Raw genomic sequence first — 22379 nt, forward strand, 5'->3', positions numbered from 1 at the left:
TCAAAGTGTTTTTTAAAAATATTATTTGTGCTTTTAGTCTTTTAATTTCTGTTGATTTTTTTCATTTAATGATCTAAATAAAACAATCTACTGAGCTGCTAATATCTGTACCACCTACATTTTGAGAAATTATCCTTTTAAAAGTTAACTAACTTTTCAGGAAAATATAAACTGCTTATGGCCAAGCATTCACACATTTTTGGAATAGTATAATTAATTTTATTCAAAAGAATAGTTATTAGCTACAGTATCTTTTAAAAAGTTGACTGTGATATGATGCAAAGGGCTTTTGTTGAAGGTCACTGTACAGTCAGATCACTCTGTATGATTATGTGAATTGTAGCAGTTGGGTGTCACTTTGTGAAAATTTGATATCCTTCAAAATGAATGACATCTATGCACAAATTCCAGTAACATCAATTAATTTAAACAATGCTCAGTGATTCTAAACAAGAGAATGCCTCTTTTCAGATGCAGTTTTGAGACACTGTAACACTGCAGTCCTAAACAGAATTACAGCTTTCAAAATCCACTGAAAATGCGATTCAACTGGAGTAACTCTACATAAGATCCCACCGTTAATCTGTTTCAACTGTACATAAGATTCCACAGTTAATCTGTTTTTACAGACACACTTTGTACTACATATTTTAACAGGAATATTTACTCACCAATTCTTTTAGCTGTAGACTTCTTTGCTTTCATTTTATGTGCTCTCTTTAGCATGAGCTGTGCAGTAGCAAGATCTTTAAATCCCCTAAAACACAGACGATTTTAGACACTGTGAGGATAAAAATTTGCAGCTATTAAACATACCGGCTGGGATTTACAGAACCCTGCTGTGTAGCCCCTGTTCCTTTCACAGACACACAAAGAGTTTGCCAATTTCCCCTTCAGATTGCAGCCACACTGAATATTACTCCTGAGGGTCTTCTCAGGAGCAGATTTTCAGGTAGTTCAAGGGACTGAGTTGGAAAGGGGATCTTTAAGAATCTAGTGTTATGCCATACAGCTCTATGAATTCAAGCCATATTGCATTATATGTACAGTTTTTCACATCATGAAGCCGGCACACTTCTATGAAGTATGTGTGCAAACCTCCACATCATCTTACTGATGTTTCCCCACTGAAATTAACATTATGCACAACTACAGAACATTAATCCTTAAACTGACTGAAGAACAGCTTCTCCTGTTGCCTACACAATTTTTTTCTTCCTAGTTCATAAATGTAGGATGTGAAGCAATCCCATTATCTTTGCAGCAACAGTACATACATTTTCTCATCTACTATGTTAATGCAATTGCTGAAGTCAAGTACTGTGTCCTGTATATTGTCACAGGAAGGTCACAGACCAGGCCCCATCAGCACAAATACTTCGGATAAAGATTGCACCTAAATCTAAACATAAACATCCTGGGGTGTGTGTATATGTATATGTATTACAAGTGTGTGTGTGGTTGTGTGTTTATACACACACACACACACACACACACACACACAAAACCACTTAAAAAGAGCCAACATGGTGTAGTGGTTAGAGTGGACTAGGATCTGGGAGACCCAGGTTAGAATCCCCACTCTGCCACGGAAGCTTGCCGGGTGATCTTAGGCCAGTCACACATGCTCAGCCTAAGCAACCTCACAGGGTCTTTCTGAGAATACAATGGAGGCAGGAAGAATGTTGTAAGCCATTTTGAGTCCCTTTGGGGAGAAAGTGAGGCATATACAAAGCAAAATAAAATGAATTACACAATAAATCAAACAATATACCAAACATACCATTCTGCTGAAATTTGTTCCTCTTTTTCGGATCTTAGCAATGGCTTTGGGGAAGGTTTCAAGTTGGAGAACTGTGAGACAGCGTTCTTTTCTGACCTGAATATGGCAAGCAAATGATACTGAAAGCTAGGCAGTAACAGAAATCAGCTTTTGGTATGCTACAAGTATCTCTGCCTTTCAAACTCAGAAATAAAATATTTCAATACTCCAGGAAAACGTTATCTTGGAGAGTAATAGAAGTCAGACAACGACACAAAATGTTTACATATCAATTACTTGAAGCATATTTCAAGATTTTTCTACAAAGGAATGCAAGGCTGTAGGAAATCCCTTTACCCTTATCTATCACAGATATCTGGATTAAAGGCCTATTTCATTTTTGATGTTTTTTGAAATTTTATGACTTGTGTTTTTAGTTCTTTTATCTTATGTTGATATTTTTATCTTATGTTTATATTTATCTTATGCTGATATTTTTTGTTCATTTAATAAGGAAACCTCACTGAAGAATTACTATTCTGCATTTGATTTGTGCCACTTTGGCAATAAGCACAAGCACTTTAAACTTAATTAATCACATGAATTAAAATAGCAAAGCAGCAATAAGCAGTCCTAATTACTCTCCCAGTGCTTCTTCTGGTTCTTGTCAGTGTGCGGTTAACTACGGACAGCAACATTTAAATACAATTTATTTGATTTACCTGGTACTAATCTGGCTGTTTTCCAACAAAAATGAATTTGGTCTTTCCATAACCTGGCAGGTTTTCTCCATGGGCCATTTCAAACGGTGCAATTGGTCTTCATGTTGAATAAGTTCATTAGACTTGTAAACGGAGGTAGATAAACATTTAAATAAATAAATACATAAATGCTGCTACTTTTGATGGCATATGAAATGCTAAGGGCTGGTGTACATGTTATTTCATTGCTATGTGGTAGCTCTTTCCCAACTGGGAAAAGTGCCATGTCTTAATGGTAAAGCATTTGCTTTTTGAGGTCCTTGATTCAACTGCTGGAATCTCCAGGTGATAAATGCTAGGAAATGCCAGTACTTTCAAATTAGACAGCTGTGATGGACCAATGGTCTGACTTTGTAAGGCAGCTTTATATGTTCACTATATGCAGCTTGCCATGCAAACCTCATGGATCATATGAAGACATGCCGTTGGGAACATTTAGCGCTGGTTAATCAACTCTCCACATGACTTTGTAGGCATATGTGGCAAGTCCTACTAGAAGTTCTTCTGGGACAAGAAGATTCAGAGCTGCACATTTGCTGTCTACATAAGACAACGCGTAGATCAGTAGAACTTACTTTACATAGATGAGGCTCATGGCCAATGAACCAATATCTATAAAAACAGGCAAAAGCCCAGGAAGCATGCTTTAGGTTTTCACTGCAGCTGCCATTTTGCAAAGGCAAGATACATTTTAAGATGAAAAGCCAGCCTTCACTGCAGCATGAGCAGCCGTGGTTGAAACTTCAAAGAAACATCCGGCTAGAGCACAGTTCTCCCCTGTTGCATGCATACCATTTTGTTGGATCACAGCCATGGGCTATAACAGGATGCAGTCATTTGGAAATAATACAGAATGTACATATCCATCCCAGTTTACCTAAGATGTGAGCAGGTTATGACCGCGAAACATTGCAAAATTCAAATTAAGGCTGCAGCATCCTTCATCTTCAGCACAATTATAGGGAATGGAATCTAAGAAATCTCACTGAAATCAGTGAAATGTCCTCCCAAGGAAGCATGCTCAGGGTTTGGTTGCTAGGCATTTGATTTAACTACTCTCATGAGAAAAAAACAAAATACAAACAAAAAGAAATTACATTAAGCACTACTGTCTGCAGTTTATGACCAAATCCTATCTTACTCTAAGCACAAATATTGTTGGGAACACATTGCATATAGCAAAAAGAATTAAACATAACATAAAGAAAGCCGAAACTTCAAAGTTTATCAAATAGCTAACAGACATTACAGTTCAATGCTCTTTCACTCTTCTGAAACTCCTCAGCTGTTGCTTTATAATGCAGCCTTCGGTATTTTTAAAGGACTGTGTCAACTAGCAATTTTTAATCCACTGCCAAATGTGCAGCTGAAGCACATCATCTTCCCCCCCTCCACTTCTTTTCGCTACTGTGAAGTAAAGTGTTGAAAGAATTCCAAAATAAAAGGGGGAGAAATTAAGCAAATGAAAGCAAAGCTACATGAAAAATTACATCTGGGGATGAAGAGGAAGTCAGAGGCTTCTAAAAGCAATTATGTTTTTTCAGTCAATAAATTTCAGTATTAATCAACCCAAGATCCTCCAGGAATGAGCAAAGGCCGAAGAATAGGAAGGTTTCTGTGACATGTTACCTTTGGCGAGGGCAACTGGTCTGAGAACAGCAGTGTTTGTGAAAGGAAACGGGCAGAATTCAAAGCTGGCCATTCTTTCTGTATGACAGCCTGTTTAAAAAAAATCAAGGAAGTCAATAATGCAGGGATAATATCAATTTCATTTCGGTAAGTTGTGTAAAGTGCCATTTCAACAGTTTGCATGCTGCTTTCAGTGTTTCTGTGCTATATATTAGAATTGTCACCTGTAGTGCACCTACACCATGAGGAAAACTTTTGAATTAATTTATATCCTTTTTTCACAATTTAGAAGTAATTCAGTTGGGGGCAATATGGACTACATTCAGTTTAGCTGCTATTTAGTCACCCACAAAGCTAGGATTGTACCCAGAAGCTAGTTCAATCTAAAAATTCAAACTGGATTTTGCAAAACTCAGAATTTATTTTTCTGAGATGGCTATCCCTGTTTTTGGATACCATAAGATAGGTTTTCAGAAATTCTATATTAGTTTAATAACAATTTACATTAAGTAAAAAAGGTACTACCCATTATTTCCCCCCCCCCTTATTAAAAATATATAAGGGCAAGTCATATTATACCTATTTTGAAAGCACTATATTCTGGATGTTGATCAAGAACTAAACTGATTTTAAAAGTGCCCTCTATATTTAAAAAAGCTACTTGGATGATCTCTCTTACTAGAACTCTTAGAATTGGGGGGGGGGGTTGTTGGCATTCTTATTTTTGAAATCACGTCTTACTACCTGAGATTTACAACGGTGAGATTACCACAATTATTGGTTTTGAAAGTCGCCTGTGACTGATATGAACTGAGAGAATTTTGAATTTTTTAAATCTAAAAAATTTAGATAGAATCGGTTCATCTTATCCTTCTATTAGTTGTGTCATTTTCCCTGTACTCCATTTTCAGTTTAATAATATGAAGAACATTTCCTTGGTATTTTTTTGTTAAACACAATTCAAAACACGAAGGAAAAAAAGTGTTAATATGTATGTGTGTGTAGTTCTGTGGACTGGCTTACCCTAATTTTCTGAGCCTAGCTCAGCACAGAAGATATATGGTATTTTTCTTGGAATCTGATATACATACGTGTGTGTGTGTGTGTTAGCTATTATAAAACAAATCAGCTTTTATTTTTAGCACAAAATCAATTTAAATCTACCACAAGCAAAATTTCACAGTACTTTTACCCAAAGGAATAAAAGTGATTCTCCGGTGAGACTGCATGAAGAAAACTACTTAACAATGACATACACATGGATTTATGTACACAGTTCCTGCTCCAGTCCATTTAATGGTATTTATAGGAAAGTTATAAGATCTTAGCTACACTGATGGCTCCTTTTTGCAAATCAGGAAAGTTGATGTTGACACAACTAGCACATACTTGGCATAAGGTTGTCCAAGCACTGTAGTAAGAAAATGACACAAATTTCTTGACTCTTTAGAAGCAGCTAAAATAAAGCCCCCAGGCTCTATGCTGGAAAAGATTAACTAGATCCCAGTTTACCTCATCTTGTGTATAAAGACATCATAAACACCATGATATATTTTTTAAAAAGTGTAGAGATTATGATGGATCTACAAGAGGGCTAAGTGCTCTGTAATTGATGGCAGACGACTGCATGGAGAAAGTTAACAAGAGAACATTATACTGAATAGGGATTCAGAGTCTGAAATCATAGGTGTACAAAAAGGGATAAACAATTCCAGAAACAACCCTTCATAGTACTTAAAATACACTATTATCTTAGGGACTCATTAGATATTACAGTAGTGGTAGTGGAACAATTTTTCCATGGGCTCATTCCGTGGTGTACTGCAATGTTCCAATGCCTGCCGCTATGCAGATGAGCCAGTTATGTTGCCTGGTCTTTGCTCCTGGTCCTATCTGAGTGATGGTACTATGGGCTGTGCAAATGGCAACACCTAAATGGTGGTAGCCATTCAAACATTACAGCAGACGTATGGAAGGAACCTGTGGAAAAGTAGCTGTAACTGCTGGCAGGATGGTAGGAAGACATTCTGAAGTAAGGAAAAGAGAGATGTCAAAATAATAATTGCTGTAGCATCAGCACTGGTAAAAACACTTCTGAATTGAACAAGTAAAATGTCCAAGTGAAGGGATTTTATAAAACATCAAGTGTCCAATGCTTTTAATTCCTCTCCTTTATCTGATATTATGACATAGAAGGGTGATGTCTAAGAAAAAGGTTTACCATCTGCTGTTTAAAAACAATTCTAGAAATTAAAAAAAGAAGCCATCCCACTGTTGACCCCCCCAGCACCAAAGGCTCACAATATCTAAGACAAAACATCAATGCCAAAAAATCACAACACATAAAATACAGCATAATAAAATCATAAATATTTTAAAAGCAGGATTAAGGGAGTCTTTAAAAATCTATAACCTATTATCTCAAATAACAAGTAAGGGAAAAACCACTTCAGGAAAACTAAAAGGCTTCACCTGGTGCCTAAAAGAATAGAGTCAGTGCTGGGGGGGCTTTATGGGGAGGGAGTTACACTGCATGGGAGACACCACTGAGAAAGCACTGATCCTAGGGCAGATCCATCTAATCTGTAGGACACACAGAGCTGGGTCTTCAATCATGATCTCAGCTGATCAACAGGTACAAACAGGAGAATATGGTTCAGGCCAGGCCATGTAAGACCTTATAGGTCAACACCAGTACTTTGAATGTTATCTGGAAGCAAACCAGAAGCCCGTAAACCAGTGAGATGTGATTCCTGCAGTATCTGCTAACAGCCTATCTGCCACAGTCTGAATAGATGAAGTTTCTGAACTGTCTTTATAAGCAGCATTTTGTATAGCACTTTGAACATGGTGAACTTTTGGCCATGGTGAACTTTTGTCTCTCAGCATAGGGCCACAGCTGGCAAACTATCTTAAGCTGGTAAAAGATGTTATGTGACATAGTGAAGATATGCACCTCCACTGAATAAAAAAGCACCCCCAGACTATGATCTTATTTTTAAGGGAAGTGTAACGTCATCTATATCCGGCAGACTGCAAATCTTTGATGACTTTGTTATCAACCAAAATACTTTTGGACTGAGCTTTAGTTTATTAGCTCTCATACAGCCCTTTACTGGCTCCATGCATTACTTCAAGGCATCCAACTGTTTTATTAAATTCAGCTGAAAAGGAAAATCTAAGCTGGGTATCATTCACATGATGATGACACCTCAGACCAAACCTCTACATGACATCTCTTAGATGTTTCACATAGATGTTAAACAGCATAGGGGACAAAAAAGAGATTAGTAGGACCCCATATTTCAAATGCCAGGGGTCAAACATTCATCCTCCAGTACCACCTTCTGAAACTGAATTAAGCCCCCAGTGCTTGGTACCCTCGATAACCACCTCAGGCAGCTGGGCCAGAATAATACCATGGTTGATGGCACTCAAACTGGCCCAGTGGGCCAGGCATATCAACAAAGTCACACTTCCTCTGTAAAGATTGTCAGTCAGGGTAGTCAAAACAGTATTTAGCCCAAAACCAGGTCTGAAACTGAACTACACAAATCCAGTTAATTAGTTGTTTTTTTTTAGAGCCAGGTGTTATATGGCCACTACCTGCTTGACCACTTAGCGCCAAAGGGGCTATTTTGGTCAATAGTTGCTTAAAACCTCTGGTTTTAAGAAGGCTTTATCAAGAAAAGGTTTCATAACTGCATCCTGCAAAACATCCAAAATGGCTCCCTCCCCTCTACCACTTCAACAACCCAACCATTCAGTCCTCTTTGGCTAACTACTTTAAGCCAAGATGGGCAAGAGTTGAGAATGGATGTGGTAGACAGTGTTCCCTCTAAGCTGAGTTAGTGTGAGCTAGCTCACAGTTTTTTAGCCTCTGGCTCACACATTTCTGTCTCAGCTCAGGAAGGATGGCGCCAGAGCAAACTAATTTATGCAGCAGCCAAGTCGCTCGCTCACAACTTTAATTGCAGTAGCTCAGAAAGTAAGAATTTTTGCTCACAAGACTCCACGGCTTAGAGGGAACATTGGTGGTAGAATATATTCTCCCAAGCAGGGTTCTGTGTATTGTCACCTTGGTTTTCCCCTCATCCCTCCATGCACAGTGACCACTTTTCTTCATTTTAAATTCTCTTTAGAAGCCTAAAACTTGTTAAAATAAAACAAAACTGACCACAAAATAAATGGCTATGTAAACATTACTTTGGCTATGTGAGTATATTTTGGTGGTTTATTTATTCATTCACATTTATAGCGCGCCCTTCCCAGAAGCAGGCTCAGGGCGGGTAACAACATCATTTATACAAAAAAATTGTTAATAAAATAACATTAAAAGTTAAAACATATTCATAAATATTAAAACGGTGATCACAGCTAATAACAAAAAAAATTTCCCTGGCTGTGGGAGGTTCCTGGTAATAGCCAGTAGTTGTTAACAGAGTGACCCCAACTACCTCAGGGAAGCCATATATGGATGTCCGTTGCCTCAGCCAAAGACCTGGCAAAACAGCTCCGTCTTGCAGGCACTATGTAACTGAAGTAAATCCCACAGGGGCCTGATCTCAATGGGGAGCATGTTCCACCAGGCAGGGGGCAGGGTGGAAAAAACCCTGGCCCTGGTCAAGGCAAGACAGATGTCTTTTGGGCCAGAGACTACCAGGAGATATTGATCCTTAGAGTGTAATGCTCTTTGGGGCATATATAGGAAGAGGTGGTCCTTCAGATATGTTGGTCCCAGGCCGTGTAAGGCTTTAAAGGTTATTACTAACATCTTGAAGTCGATCCAGAATTCTACTGGTAACCAATGCAATTGGCAGAGTACCTGCCAAACGTGAGCCCGCATAGGCATGCCACTACATTTTGCACCAGCTGTAATTTCCGGGTCAGCCTCAAGGGTAAGCCTGCGTTGAGCAAATTACAGTAGTCAAGCCTGGAAGTGACCATTGCATGGGTCACTGTGGCCAAGTCTCGGGGGGAAAGATAGGGTTTCAGCAACCTAATCTGCTGAAGATGGGAAAAGGCAGATCAGGGGGCTACAGTAACCTAGACCTCAATAGAAAGAGAGGCACCCAGTGTCACTCCCAGGCTCCCTACCTTCTGGGCCAGCACCAAAGATGCCCCTTCCAGCGTAGGGAGCCCTGATACCCATATTCCCTCCCTTCCGACTCAGGTATGGGACCGCCATCTTCGATGAATTTAGCTTCAACTGATTCTGCTGCAACTATCCAGCCACAGCCTCCAAAGCCTCGGCCAAATGATCAGGGGCGGAGGATGGATGGCCTTCCAATAACAGATGAAGCTGGGTGTCATCTGCGTATTGATGGCAACCCAGCCCATACCCCCAGACCAAGTGGGCAAGGGGGTGCATATAGATGTTAAATAGCATTGGCGAGAGGATCGCCCCCTGCAACACTCCACATTCCAGTGGGTATCGCAGGGAGGTCCTCTCACCCAGTGCCACCCTCTGTCTCTGACGATGGAGAAAGGAGGAAAACCATTGCAAGGCAGTCCCCTGAACTCCTACGTCGGCAAGGTGGTGGGTTAGTAGATCATTTCGAATACTGCTGTCAGATCCAGTAATAACAGCAGCACCAACCCACCCTGCTCCAGACATCTACAGAGGTCATCCATAAGGGCAACCAGAGCTGTCTCCGTCCCATGGCCAGGGCGGGAGCCAGACTGGAAAGGATCGAGGCTGGAAGTGTCATCCAGGAAAGCTTGGAGTTGTTTGGCCACCACTCTCTCAACCACCTTACCCAGGAACGGTAGATTCAACAGCGGGCGGAAGTTGGCCAGGACCGTAGGGTCCAGTGTTGGTTTTTTAAGAGAGGGTGCACTACTGCCCCCTTTAGGGCCCCTGGGAAAGCCCCAGAAGACAGGGAAAAGTTGATAACTTCTCCCAGAGGGACCCGAATGCTCTCCCCACAGGCCTTCACTAGCCAGGAAGGGAAAGGGTCAAGGAGGCAGGTAGTGGGCCTCACAGCTGCCAAGATCCTGTCAACTTCCTCCTGGGAGAGTTGGCTGAAGTGGTCCAATATAGGACCTGAAGATGGACAAGGGGCTTCCAGTTCCCTTACTGTCTCAAGTGTGGTCAGGAGGTCATGGCGGTTGTTTGTAAACAGTAGGATCCCAGAAATTCCATATTACATACTTCTCTCTGATATTGTGTGCTCACTGTTTGTTATTCATTGATCACATTTGGTCAGTTTATACGTTGGTATTTTTCATATTTTGTACAACCTTTGTATTTTTTATTTATAAACTATAAATGGATCATTATTTGTAGAAAAATAGGATTATGCTGAATCAGTATTCTACTTGCATTAATTCTCCAATGATATTAATGTACAGAACATTATTGCATTAATAAGCAATTCCCTAAATACCTCTTTCTCTCTCTTAAAAAAAACCTTGAACTGCACTAATCTTCCATCAATTGTCAGACATAATTTATAGCGATCCTAATCTATTCCATCTGACTCTCCCAGAGTACTTTTGGTTTGACTGTGTAAATATTCTCCAGTCTGCCCTTGCTGAATTCCATTCTCTCTCTTTCCCTCAGCCAGAGTTCAGACATGCACTATCATTTCAAAAGTGACTGGGGAAAGAATAGCTGCTCAAAATTCAGTCCATCATTTGTTTTTGTTTTTGTGTAATTTATTAATTTTACTGTCCTTCCTTGTAAAACACCTGTCAGAGATTAACTGTCTGCAACGTCTTATCTGGGGGAAAAACTGCCCCACAGTAACTGTTATACTGTGTGTTGAAAGAGTCAAAGGTTGCTTTTTTTAAAAACTTCATTCCAAAAAAGTAACATGGAAACTATGAGTTAAGACTTCCATCTTAAATTCCCGCACAATTTCCTCTCAAGTAGCTACTGCTGCTCCAACGAATGGGCATTCTATGTCATCAACTTTTTATAAATAAACAAAATCTTATTAAATATTTAGTTAGCACTAAACTCATGGTCAATGTTTCACTTCAAACCAGCAAAGGAGCACATTGGGGCTAAAAGAGTAAAGTAAAATGTAGTTGTGTGAACCCTAAATTATGCCTTACCATTTTTCTTAAACTGGAATAGTTTTTTTTAAAAGGGAAATTACTGAATTACATGACCTCTCTGTGATGGGAGTGACAGTGGCACAATTGTATTTAACTTTTAGAGCCTTTCCACAGCAACATGACAAAATGAAAATTAACCCCCTTCAAAAGAAACCTTTGTGTGATAGAACATGAATACTCACATTTCAACACACAATGGGCTAATTTCACAATATTATGCTCTTTCTTTTTTGCAAAACATAAAAGAACAAAAAACCAAACAAAAACAATGACAAAAAGCCTTTTCCTTAATTCAGCTCGTTTCCTGGGATTCACTTTCTTAGACGGCTAGTGCTTCCTACATGGCTGGCTGGGCAAAAAGGGGTCTTTCATTTTGAGAAGATATTTGGCGGGGGGGAGAAGGGGGGTTAGTTTCTCAAAGGTGCATGTGCTCTTAATTTGCCCTTTCTTCAACGAATAATGTAAAAGAAAGCTCTGAAACCGCATAACATTATGAAGAAACAATGTATTTTCACGAAATCCCCTAGAATATTTACAAATTTTAGGCAGAATGTAAAACAGCCAAAGCAGAAACTGCATTTATTTTGGGGGTATGAAAAGCTCAGTCACAAGTTCTCAGAACTTCTATAATCAGAGATATTTAAAATTTTTATCATTCAGACATTTTATACTAGATTCTTATGAATTTAGGCCAGATGAGACTGCTCTACATATATATCCTCTATGCCAAAATTCATCATTCAGTTGTCATGCATTCTAACAATAGAATGTTGAGAAACCAATGCACCTTGACAATAAAGTAACACCTATTGCTATATAATCATAGACCCTTTCTGCACCTTTTCCCTCAGTTTCTGAGTGCATCACAATCTTCCGTTCTGCATTCCCTCCTGCTTTCACTGCTTGGTTCTGCATTTATTTTAGGAGTATCAGCACTCAGACTGCTTTCATCACACTGTTGCCCTGCACTTCTCAAAAGTGCTTTTGCCGCGAACCTTTGTTCTGCTCCATTTTGAAATCAATACTACTATTTAAAGTAGAATTGTTTCTGCAGATATTTAAGTGCTGCCCACTGCTCTCCCCTGTTTCAGCCTCTTTCTCTTTGGTCTATATTAGGAGGCCAATTTACATCATAACAGGTGTGACAAAGTGACCTCCAAAAGCAAGATGCTTAGTGCATCAAATTCAGAGAGCTGGGAGATTAGGGGTTAATGCCTCATTGTAAAACACAGTTTGATTGACAGGCTGCTGCCTGCATTCATCCTCTTCTTTCTGATTGGTGAGCAGCAGCTAAGGAGAGCTTTCAAAAGTCTTGTCAGTCTTGACAGAGAGGGTCAGTCATCATTTGGACTTTGGCTTGGCAGTTGCCAGCAGGGCCGGCCCACCCACTAGGTGAACTAGACTTTCGCCTAGGGTGGGCTGATCATGAGGGTGCCAAACTGAGCCACCCCCCCACCTCTGCCAAAAGCGCTGCATCGCACTCGCCCACTCGCCCCTGGCTGCCACCGCCTCTTTCTCTCCCCCCACTGGGCTGCGTGGTGCTGGAGGCTCGACGGGGAACTTGCGTTGGCTCCATGGTGGAGGCTTATGAGACTCACCAAGAGGGGCTGGGGGGGCGGGGGCAAGAAGCGGGTTGGGTGACGAGTGATGGATAGCCCACAATCGCCACCACCGCGGGGAGGGGAGGGAGCCAAAAGGGTGACGTGGGAACCCCGCAGAGACGCCTGAAGCCCAACAGGTCAATTCGGGAAAGCGCTACTTTCTGGGCCAGTCGATGTTGCTGCTCCGCGGGGACCCATTGACCCGCTCCGTGGCCCTTGCCCTGGATGCCCCCGCAGCATGCCCCAGTGGCCGGCTGCCACCCGCCCCACCCACCCAGTCGGCTCCTCCTGTGCCGGGTTCCTGCGTCAGGGTGAGCAGGGCAGGGGGCAAATGCCCCTTTGGAAATGGAACCCGGGAAGAGGCTGGAGGAGTGGATAAAAGAGAGGGGTATCCTTGGTGAGGGGGAGGGCAGAAGTGGGGGGCACACATCCAGGCACCTGGGGCCAGAGCAGGAGTCCCTCCACCTGCTGCTGCTGGGCTACGGAGGCTGGAGGGAGCATGCTAGTGAGTAAGGTGGGTGTGCTTGTGGGAAGGCTCCCTCACCCCCAGGGGGCGGGGTGGGTGAGGGGCGCTGCAGGAGGGTAGAAAGAGAGCCGGGAGAGGAGGGAAAGGGCTTGGGTCTCATCGACATCAGGCTGATGCGGGGTGTGCCCTCCTCCTCTGCTGCCTCCAGCTGAGGGAATCTACGTGCATCTGATGAAGTCCAAGAAAGTGCATAGTAGAACATAAATAACATTGTTTTAAAGGTGCTGCTGGACTCGGATTAAGAGGCCACCCCTCTGGAATTTAAAATAACTCCTCTGGTGTTTGCAGAGGCTCTTCGGGAACTGTGTTTCATAGCCAGAGGAAACTACAATCCCCAGAAGACCCTTGGCAACGACAACAGAAAGCCACATATCCCTGCCTAGCCGCTTCTGTGCAGGTTTTTGCAAGTGCATAGGGACAAGGGAGGGAGCTTCTATATTAGGAACCGGGTCAGAAGGGGGGTGAGAGCCCTTCTTGAGCAGTTGGATCTGCACACAGCAAACACTCTTGGCTTTCTATACAGGCAGAAATAGAGCTGAGATTACTAGAAGGAAGAGCTTCCCTGTTTTGCTGACCGAGAAGAAGCCCCATCCTTCCTTCCCTCATTCATTCCCTCTGGAAACTGGCTTCTTTCTAATGCCATTTTCCCGGGATTGGGCTCTTTGAGACGCGTGTGTGTTGGGATCTCTGGGTGAGCCAGGGTTTCACATGTCTGGAGGGAAGCATCCAAAGAGGGGAGTCTCTGGCTGGAGAGAGGCCGTTGCTGAGTGGTAGGGCATCGGCTTGACATGCAGAAAGTGGTCGGTTCAATCTCTGGCATCTCCAATTACGGATCAAGCAGTAGGTGCTGTGTGTGAGTGAGTGTGAAGTGCCTTCAAGTTACTTCCAACTTAGGACAACCCTATGAATTAATATCCTCTAAAACAGCCTATTGTTGATAGTCTTGCTAAGGTCTTGCAAACTGAGGACCATGGCTTCCTTTATTGAGTCCATCTATATTATGTTGGGTCTTTCTCTTTTCCTGCTCCCTCCAACTTTTCCTAGCAATAATTTTTCAGTTACTCTGGAAAAGCCAGCATGGTGTAGTGGTTACGAGCTTTTTTAACTGCTCACCCTCTCTCTATATGACTTATTACTATTTCCATTTCATTGTATATGAAGACGAGTGTTTGTGCACAAAAAAGCTCATACTATTTGCTGAAAATAGTTTGTTGCAGATAGTGAGCTTTAAACAAACCGTGATCTACCATTATGTCTGAATGCAGCTTTCCATTCAGCCTAACTATATGATGCACTTTCCCTGGTTCTGTTTGCTGGTGAAATAAACCACCGTACTCTGGGAGTTTCTTGATTTCAAATTTTGTGTTTTTCATTCTTCCTAAAATGCATTTATGTTTGAAAATTGGTGGGCGCATGGGGGGGGGGGGGGAGGGCCCCAAAGAGTGTGCAAAAAAACCTGGGGCCGGCCCTGGTTGCCAGTCAGGAAGTGTGTGTGTGTGTCGGTCTGAAGGAAACAGACAAGTCACTTGAGAAGTGAAGAGACACAACTCCTTGCCCTTACTGTGTACCAACACATTTGAGGAAAAGTTCAGAGATCGGAACTTAAGTCTCAGCCTTAGCTGAATTCCATTTATTCACAGTATCCAGAACTGGGGTTTAGGTTTGACAGAAGAGACTGGACAGTAGGTAGTCTAGCCAAACAGAAAAGGATTATCGCTCCTAGAAAGAAGAGAATATTTCTTACCCAGTCATTCAGAGGGTTCAACTCGGAAGGGACTCATGGTCTGTGTGAAAAGGGAAACGATCTTAGACTCCTCAAGGGGGGGGGACGTTATAATCCCATGAGGGAAGTATTTCAATACAGGAAGTACTAATGAAGATAGTTTTATGAAACTTTATTAAGACACATTGTTGCTGAAAGAAATCTCCAAGTTAAACAAATCTCTCACAGTTAAGAACTGACTCTCTAAGAATATAAGCTTCAATTATACTCTTGCCTGTTGAAAATAATATAATTTATATACACAACAAAATTTACCTCAACTTCTTGTCCCCTGCCATATTCCTAACTCAGCTGTGTCTGTTCAATAAAAGCAACCTTTCTGTATGAACTTTGTTGTTGTTCAGTCGCACAGTCGAGTCTGACTTTTCGCAACCCCATGGACTACATCAAGCCAGGTCAACCCATCTTTTGTCGTCCTCCGCAGTTTGCTCAAATTCATGTTTGTTTCATCGATAAAACTGTCTAACCATCTCATCCTTTGCCGTCCCCTTCTTCTTTTACCTTCAGTCTTTCCCAGCATCAGGGTCTTCTCTAGTGAGTGCTCCCTTCTCATTTGGTGGCCAAAGTATTTGAGCTTCAGTTTCATTATCTGGCCTTCCAGGGAACAGTCAGGGTTGAAAATTTATAAAACCATGAGCCTGGATACGAATTGTGTTGCCATGATTGGAATTCAGACTTGTACCAAGACTTGGAAAAGCACTGTCAGGCATGCCAGGATGCTTGGTCTTGGATCCATTCCCAGGATGGGAATGTTGAGGATTAGTTGACAAGATTCATATTCCTTTTCAGTATTCTGCCTAAAGTTATCTGTCTACTGGATGTTCCAAAATATATGTGCTTTCTGTGATTTATGTTTAGTTATTAAATATATATTTTGATCATAATTTATAAGTGTAAACTGATTACATATTAATCCTATCCTATCCACAGCCAGACTACTCTGTTGATGGTTTACATAGGCACTGAATAGAAGAGCTGACAGAGAGGGAGGGAGAGTAAAGAGGGGAGAGAACAGAAGCCCAGAAAACCTCAAGAACACCCTACCAAACCTCTGGTATACAAGACAGCTAGGATAAAAGCATTATGAAGAGGCAAGGGGGATTATATTTTTGCAGCACCACACTACTGGAGTAATGACCATAAATGAAAGGGAGGGTGGGAAGTGAAGAGTGAAAAGTTTTTAAAATGGCTTGACCCCTTGGTTATTGTTAACTCTCAATGCCAGGTCCCCAACTGTGATGTTTTAGTGACGTTTGTGCTGATAAAATTTCTCGTTCAAATCAACATGGAGACCAAGTTGAAAGTAGATCCAGTACCTGAGAACATGTGGTGATGGAAACTCCAGGGATTCTTGGATAACCCATATCTGCACTTGACTCATTCCAGTCTATCTTCAGACATAGGTTAGGAACTGAGACTTCTTCAGTTGCACTGGTGGACAAGCTTCATTTAAAGTTGGTAAGGGGACAGTCATCTCTGTTGAAACTTTTCACAGCCTTTGATATGGTGTTGGTGTTAAGGGAACAGCTGGTTTGTTTTTTGATAGACATAGTGTTTCCATTGTAAACCAGCACACACAAGCAATAGATAAACAGGCCTTCTGAACATAGGGGACTGCCAAAAGGCATTTAATGACCTTAGTGCACATGGGATCATATGGGGAAAGGCAGTTCACTAGATATATGGGTCCTAGGCCATGAAGGGCGTTAAAGGTAACAATCAGCACCTTGAATTGTGCCTGGAAACAAATAGGTAACCAGTGAAGCTGATGAAGCACAGGTGTAATATGACCATACTGGCTTAAATCAGTCAATAATCTAGCAGCAGCATTCTGTACCAATTTTATGAATAGTTTACAGGGCAGCCCCACGTATAGTACATTATAATAATTTAATCTTGATATTCAAGTGAAATGGATCAGTGTGGTAAGGTCAACATGATTTTATTTATTTATTTTATTGTATTGTATTTCTATCCCGCCCTTCCCGCGAATGGGCTCAGGGCATCTCACAGTTTAGGGCACAATGTGCCAAATATAAAAACATATAAAAACACATAAATGAAATACAATAGGAGGACAGTTGGCCCTTGAAGACAACCCAGAAACTTCAGTTGGTTCAGAATGTAGCAGACTGATTATCATCAGGGCTAGCCAGCGAGACCATATCTTGTCTATCTTGAAACAGCTGCCCTGGATACCAGTTTGTTTCCAAGTCATCCAAAGTGCCATTGTTACTACTCTGTGGCATGGGGTCCTTGAGGAGGTGAGGGGGGAACTATTGTAAGAAATTTTTAGAGGATACTGCAATGCTATTCTATTTTTTTCTTGGGGGGAAGGGGATATTTGGAGGTTTTGGTCAGTTACTTTTAAATTGCAGTGTTTCTAGTTATTTATAAGCTGCCTTGAGCTATGAGAAATGGTGAGATATATTTAAATAAATAACAAATATCAGCTAAAATATCATTGTCCTCCTTCCATTTTATGTCCATAACATCAATCCTGTGATGTAGATTAGGGTGAAAGACAGTAACTGGTCCAAGTCAACCCAGCAGGCTTCCATGACCCAGTTGGAATTCTGAAATGAGCATTCCATATGCCCTATCATATGCCACCTGACACTCAAACCACTACCCCACACTGGCGCTTGAATTTGATGACCTGAGCTCTGAATCACAAAGCTTTATACTGAAATGTTAGTTTTTGATGCTTAATTTTGCTGTTAATTAAAGAACTTAGTTTAATGTTCCATTTCAATCCAATCCGTAAGATTTCAAGTGCTCTACTTACATAATTAAACATAAAGTCATCCACATTCACTTCTCGAAAGTCATCCTCAAGTTCATCAGTTTTAACAGCTGCCAGGGCACTAGCTAGTTTCTTTCGCAGATGGAAACCTCTCCAAAGTGCCTAAACAAAAACGTAAAACATGTTAGATGAGACCATAGATCAAATCCAAATCCAGATTCTCTATTATCCCATTAGGAAGATAAAACATAGTAGACTTTTTTTTTTGGGGGGGGAATACCTCCATGATCTGTTTTTTGAACTTTATTTGACATTTAAAACTACAAGACAAATTAAATATCAGCACATGTCTAGAGCTCAGAATACTCAGGAGATTTGGCTCAAGTAAGGAGAATGGAATCCTAAAACTCCCTCAACTACAAACCAAGGTCAACTAATTAATTATTTGACAATTCCTTCAGGACCTACTATAAGCTTATGAGAAGAAGATATACGAAAAAGAATTAAGTGCTAACTTTCAAATTATGAAGCACAAAAATAAAAAAACACTTAAACATTTTCCACTGATTAAACCTAACAACATATGTAGCCATATCAGCAGTTAAACTTAAGCCAATCACTGTCACCTTCACAATCAACCTTGGCTCGTTTTTCAAGGAAGAATTTATTATGAGTGAGGCTTGTAATAACAAAAATGCCACATTTTTTAAAAGATTGCCCAAAATGCTGGTAGACCAACTCACACTAAAGTTAGAGTTATTATTCGAAGCAAATAAAAAAGCTAACATGAGCACTATCAGAAACTAACTACACTGCTCTTCCCAGCATTTGAACTCAGGCTTTAAACTAGTTTGAAACTCTGGTTAACAGTCATCCCTGTTTCATATGAACTTTAGTTAAGGATGGTGCCATCTTAAGCCTCAATCATGGTTGAATAGTGAAAAGGTCGAAAAGGGAAAGTGGCACTTGTACTGCACATTAGATGTTTTATAGCCTGTACTGTTTTTGTGAGTTAAGTGTTCTGACATCTATGCTATCCTCTATGGGTACTGTGCATGAGCAATATTGATTGGGGTGCCTTAAAAAAAGCTGTCAGGAAAGAAAACAGAAATAACATCAGGAGAATTAACAACGGTAAAAATGAGGCGAATGAGGACAGATTTTCATCTACTTCCACTTCCTCAGCAGCACAATCTTTTTGGTACTCACAGGTGGTCACAAGTGGCTGCTAGGAGGAGAAAGGGGAAGCATGGAAGGCCTGCCACCAAAAGAGACTTCCATTTGCACAGCAATAGGATCTAACTAACCCTTTGCTATCCAATAAAATAAATAATAAAGATCTATGTATCAGATTATAATTATGTGGTTCAGTTTTACAGAAACCTGTTGGCAGCAGAAATTACAAATAAATGTCACGATTGATTCTTTATTCACCATCACGCTGTTTCTAAACATCTCTGCAGGCATATCTGTCTTTAAGGCCAAAGTAGTGTAAGTAAGATTCTCTTTCAGTGGAAAAGAGCAAGAGTCCAGTAGCACCTTAAAGACTAACAAAATATGTGGCAGGGTATGAGCTTTCATGAGTCACTGCTCACTTCTGTATCTAAAGATAAAAATATTTTATTACACTTTTGCACTCAAAGGGGTACGTTCAGACGTGCCGTTTGATCTGGTGTCGTCACGCTTCAGCAACGGATTTTATATGCATGATCACACAGTCAACATCTGCCTCCCATCCCCAGCCGTTGGTTTCCAGCTAAAAACCGCTTTAACCTGCAGTATTTTATTACCAGGTCCCAAAGTGGTGTTTTCTCAGCTCTCCCGTTTAAAGACTCATTTTCCCCGTGTGATTGCTCCTCCAGTGTCAAGCCACTTCCAGTTTAAACCCCCTCCCTGCTCGAAAGCTGCCCAAGGCTTTTCGCCTGCCATTTTTTTAATGCGTTGGCAGTGTGCACATAGGCGGAGCTCCTCTACCGTGTTTACAAAACCGACATTTAAATGGTCACTTGTTTTAGAGTTTAGATGAGTTCGGGATCTCATGGAGACCATTTTCGGGTCAAACTTTTAAAGGGAAGTCTTTTGTTGGAGGGGGTGGATTGATTCACCCTGATGGTTCTGTGCATGTGCCATGATAGTTCACTCCATTCTACAGAGGAGAGCCTTTGCGCATGCGCAAACGGAGAATTAAACCCCCCCCCACCAACACATGCTCCTGCGCGTTGGTAGTGCACATGCAGGGGAGTGACGTGACTGCGCGGTGAGACAAGATAAGGGAGGTAAGTGTGATTGCGATTATCCAGATCAAATATAATCCGGTTAGAACTGTAGCAGTTTAACCTGCTCTCAGCACGCCATCTGACTGCACCCAAAAAGGGTCTTAAGGTGGCAAACTTCAAAACATTTCAACATTAAAACAGCATTTTCACAAAAGTCTAACACAGGAGAAGTATAGCTGAAATTAATGAAACTACATCAGTTTAAGTAGTCTGTACATCACACTCTACCAATGAACAGCTATGAACACAATTGTCTAGCATTTACATAATGAAGATCTTTTCTTCAGTAATGATTTGGTAAGACAACTTTCATTGTAGCACAATCGCAAACAACATGGATAGGCAAGTTTGTAAAGAAGGATGGGAATATTTGTAGATCCCTGCACTGAATATAAATCTAGAATAAGAAGTATGGTATTACAATTTAGTTGGCTCAAATGAAGACCAGCTAAGAAACATTCAACAGAGGACTGGATTATATTAGTCCAACAATTGAACAATTGGGTGGACAGCACAACAGGCCTACTGACCACTTCTGCATGAATCATACCAATGGTATGCTGTAGAAGAAGACATCCTTTCAGTATGCACCCATAAAGTATCCTCCAAGATATGCTTTGCTAGGAAGGTTGGTTATGTGGAGCCAACATTCCCACTTCTATAGTATTTATCAGGCTAATCGGGGGTTTAAAATGAATGTGACAGGGCAAGACACACAAGAACAATGGTTTCAGACTGACCTGAAATATAGTAGCAGCTTGATGCTTGTCCATGAAATGACGACGTTTTTTGCAACCAACAATGTTTTTTCTAACACAGTAGCTTCGCCAAGAAGACTGGATTACATTTGCTGCCATATGTAGCCTTGTATAGAAATCGATCTTTTTCCGAACTTTGTAGCCTCGCCAGTATGACTGTATAACTGTGGCTGCCAAGCTATAACTATCAGAAAAAATAACATACTGAATTCAGGAATAATATGTGCCAATGATTGAGCATGGCTTTTCTTTGAAAGTAACTATACGCATATATACAATGGATGGGGAAGCTCTGAAGATAGTTTTTAGAAATTTATTTGGGCCACCATTTTAATGTTCTACAGAGTTTAGAGAAAGACTAATAGATTAGTTTTTCAGGATTTGGTCCATTAGTCTTTCTCTAAACTCTGGCCCCGGTCACACGGGGGAAATTGACGCGGCGAAAGTGCGGCTTTTTAGAGCCGCACCAAGAGACACACGGCGGCGGGATCAGACAGATCCCCTGAGCCGCCGTGCAGTTGCTCCCCGGCATGATCAGATGCCAGGGGGGGGGAAGCCACGGAAGGGAGAGCAAGGCAGCCGGCTGCGCAGGTGTGCACATGCACAGTTCGGCCGGGAGCCTCAAATGCTCCTGAAGACGGGCGCGCCAGCAATCCCACGGCCACGCTTGCTGCGGCATTTCAGGTTAGTACTACTATTTCCGGGGGGGGGGTTATGCGCGTTTTCGGCCTGAAGGGATGGATCGGGGACGGGTGTGCCCCACTTCCCAGATGTTGCTGTGTGATCGCACCCGTTTGCTACGCTCCCGATCCGTCCCTCTTGCGGGCCAAAACCTCCCGTATGACCGGGGCCTCTGTGTAACATAAAAATGGTGGACCAAATTAAAAAAAATCACCAAAAACCTAACCTCAGAACTTCCCCATCCATTTTATATATGTGTATCGTCATTTTCAAAGATCTTGGAAGCTAAGTAGGGTTGGCCCCGGCTAGTATTTGGAAGGGAGACCTCCAAGAAATATCAGAGGTGTGACATGGAGGCAGGCAATGGCAATCCACCTCTGAATGTCTCTGGCCTTGAAAACCCTAAGGGGTAACCATAATTCAGTTGTGACTTGACACCACTTTCCACCACTATGTGTTCAGAGATATAGGCAAATGGGAACAGTATGATAACAGCTGAAGATGGTACTTCATGAATAAAAAGAAATCAGGCGCTGTAATTATTTATTCCACTTATATCCTGCCTCTCTTCTATCACAGAACTCAAGGTGGTTTCCACTGGATTCCCACCAGATGTCCATTCCAGGGGTGCTGACCAGAACCAGACCTGATCAGCTTCCATAAGATTTATACATCATATGATCTCCAGCTAAACCATTGGAATAAAGTATATAATACTAAGTATGATAAAAATAGGGACTTAATCCAGTTCATCTGCTCTGTACTCCCCCCCCCCCAAGAATACAACTCTC

The 22379-nt window shown here is 41.4% G+C and overlaps 1 protein-coding gene across 1 annotated transcript in view; it reads right to left on the bottom strand.

Moving 5' to 3' along the window:
* LRRIQ1 (leucine-rich repeats and IQ motif containing 1) overlaps positions 1-22379 on the bottom strand; it is a 155566-nt gene that overhangs the window by 64451 nt on the left and 68736 nt on the right. Inside the window, exons 17-22 of the mRNA XM_015405489.1 lie at positions 20890-21085; positions 17916-18035; positions 4153-4242; positions 2485-2606; positions 1784-1879; positions 672-757 (exon numbers count right to left, since the gene is read on the bottom strand). Of these exons, the coding sequence (XP_015260975.1) occupies positions 672-757; positions 1784-1879; positions 2485-2606; positions 4153-4242; positions 17916-18035; positions 20890-21085 (710 nt within the window). The remainder of the gene's footprint in view (positions 1-671; positions 758-1783; positions 1880-2484; positions 2607-4152; positions 4243-17915; positions 18036-20889; positions 21086-22379) is intronic.

The sequence above is a fragment of the Gekko japonicus genome, unplaced genomic scaffold (assembly GCF_001447785.1).
Source record: "Gekko japonicus isolate JY-2015 unplaced genomic scaffold, Gekko_japonicus_V1.1 scaffold2091, whole genome shotgun sequence".
Classification (NCBI taxonomy): domain Eukaryota; kingdom Metazoa; phylum Chordata; class Lepidosauria; order Squamata; family Gekkonidae; genus Gekko; species Gekko japonicus.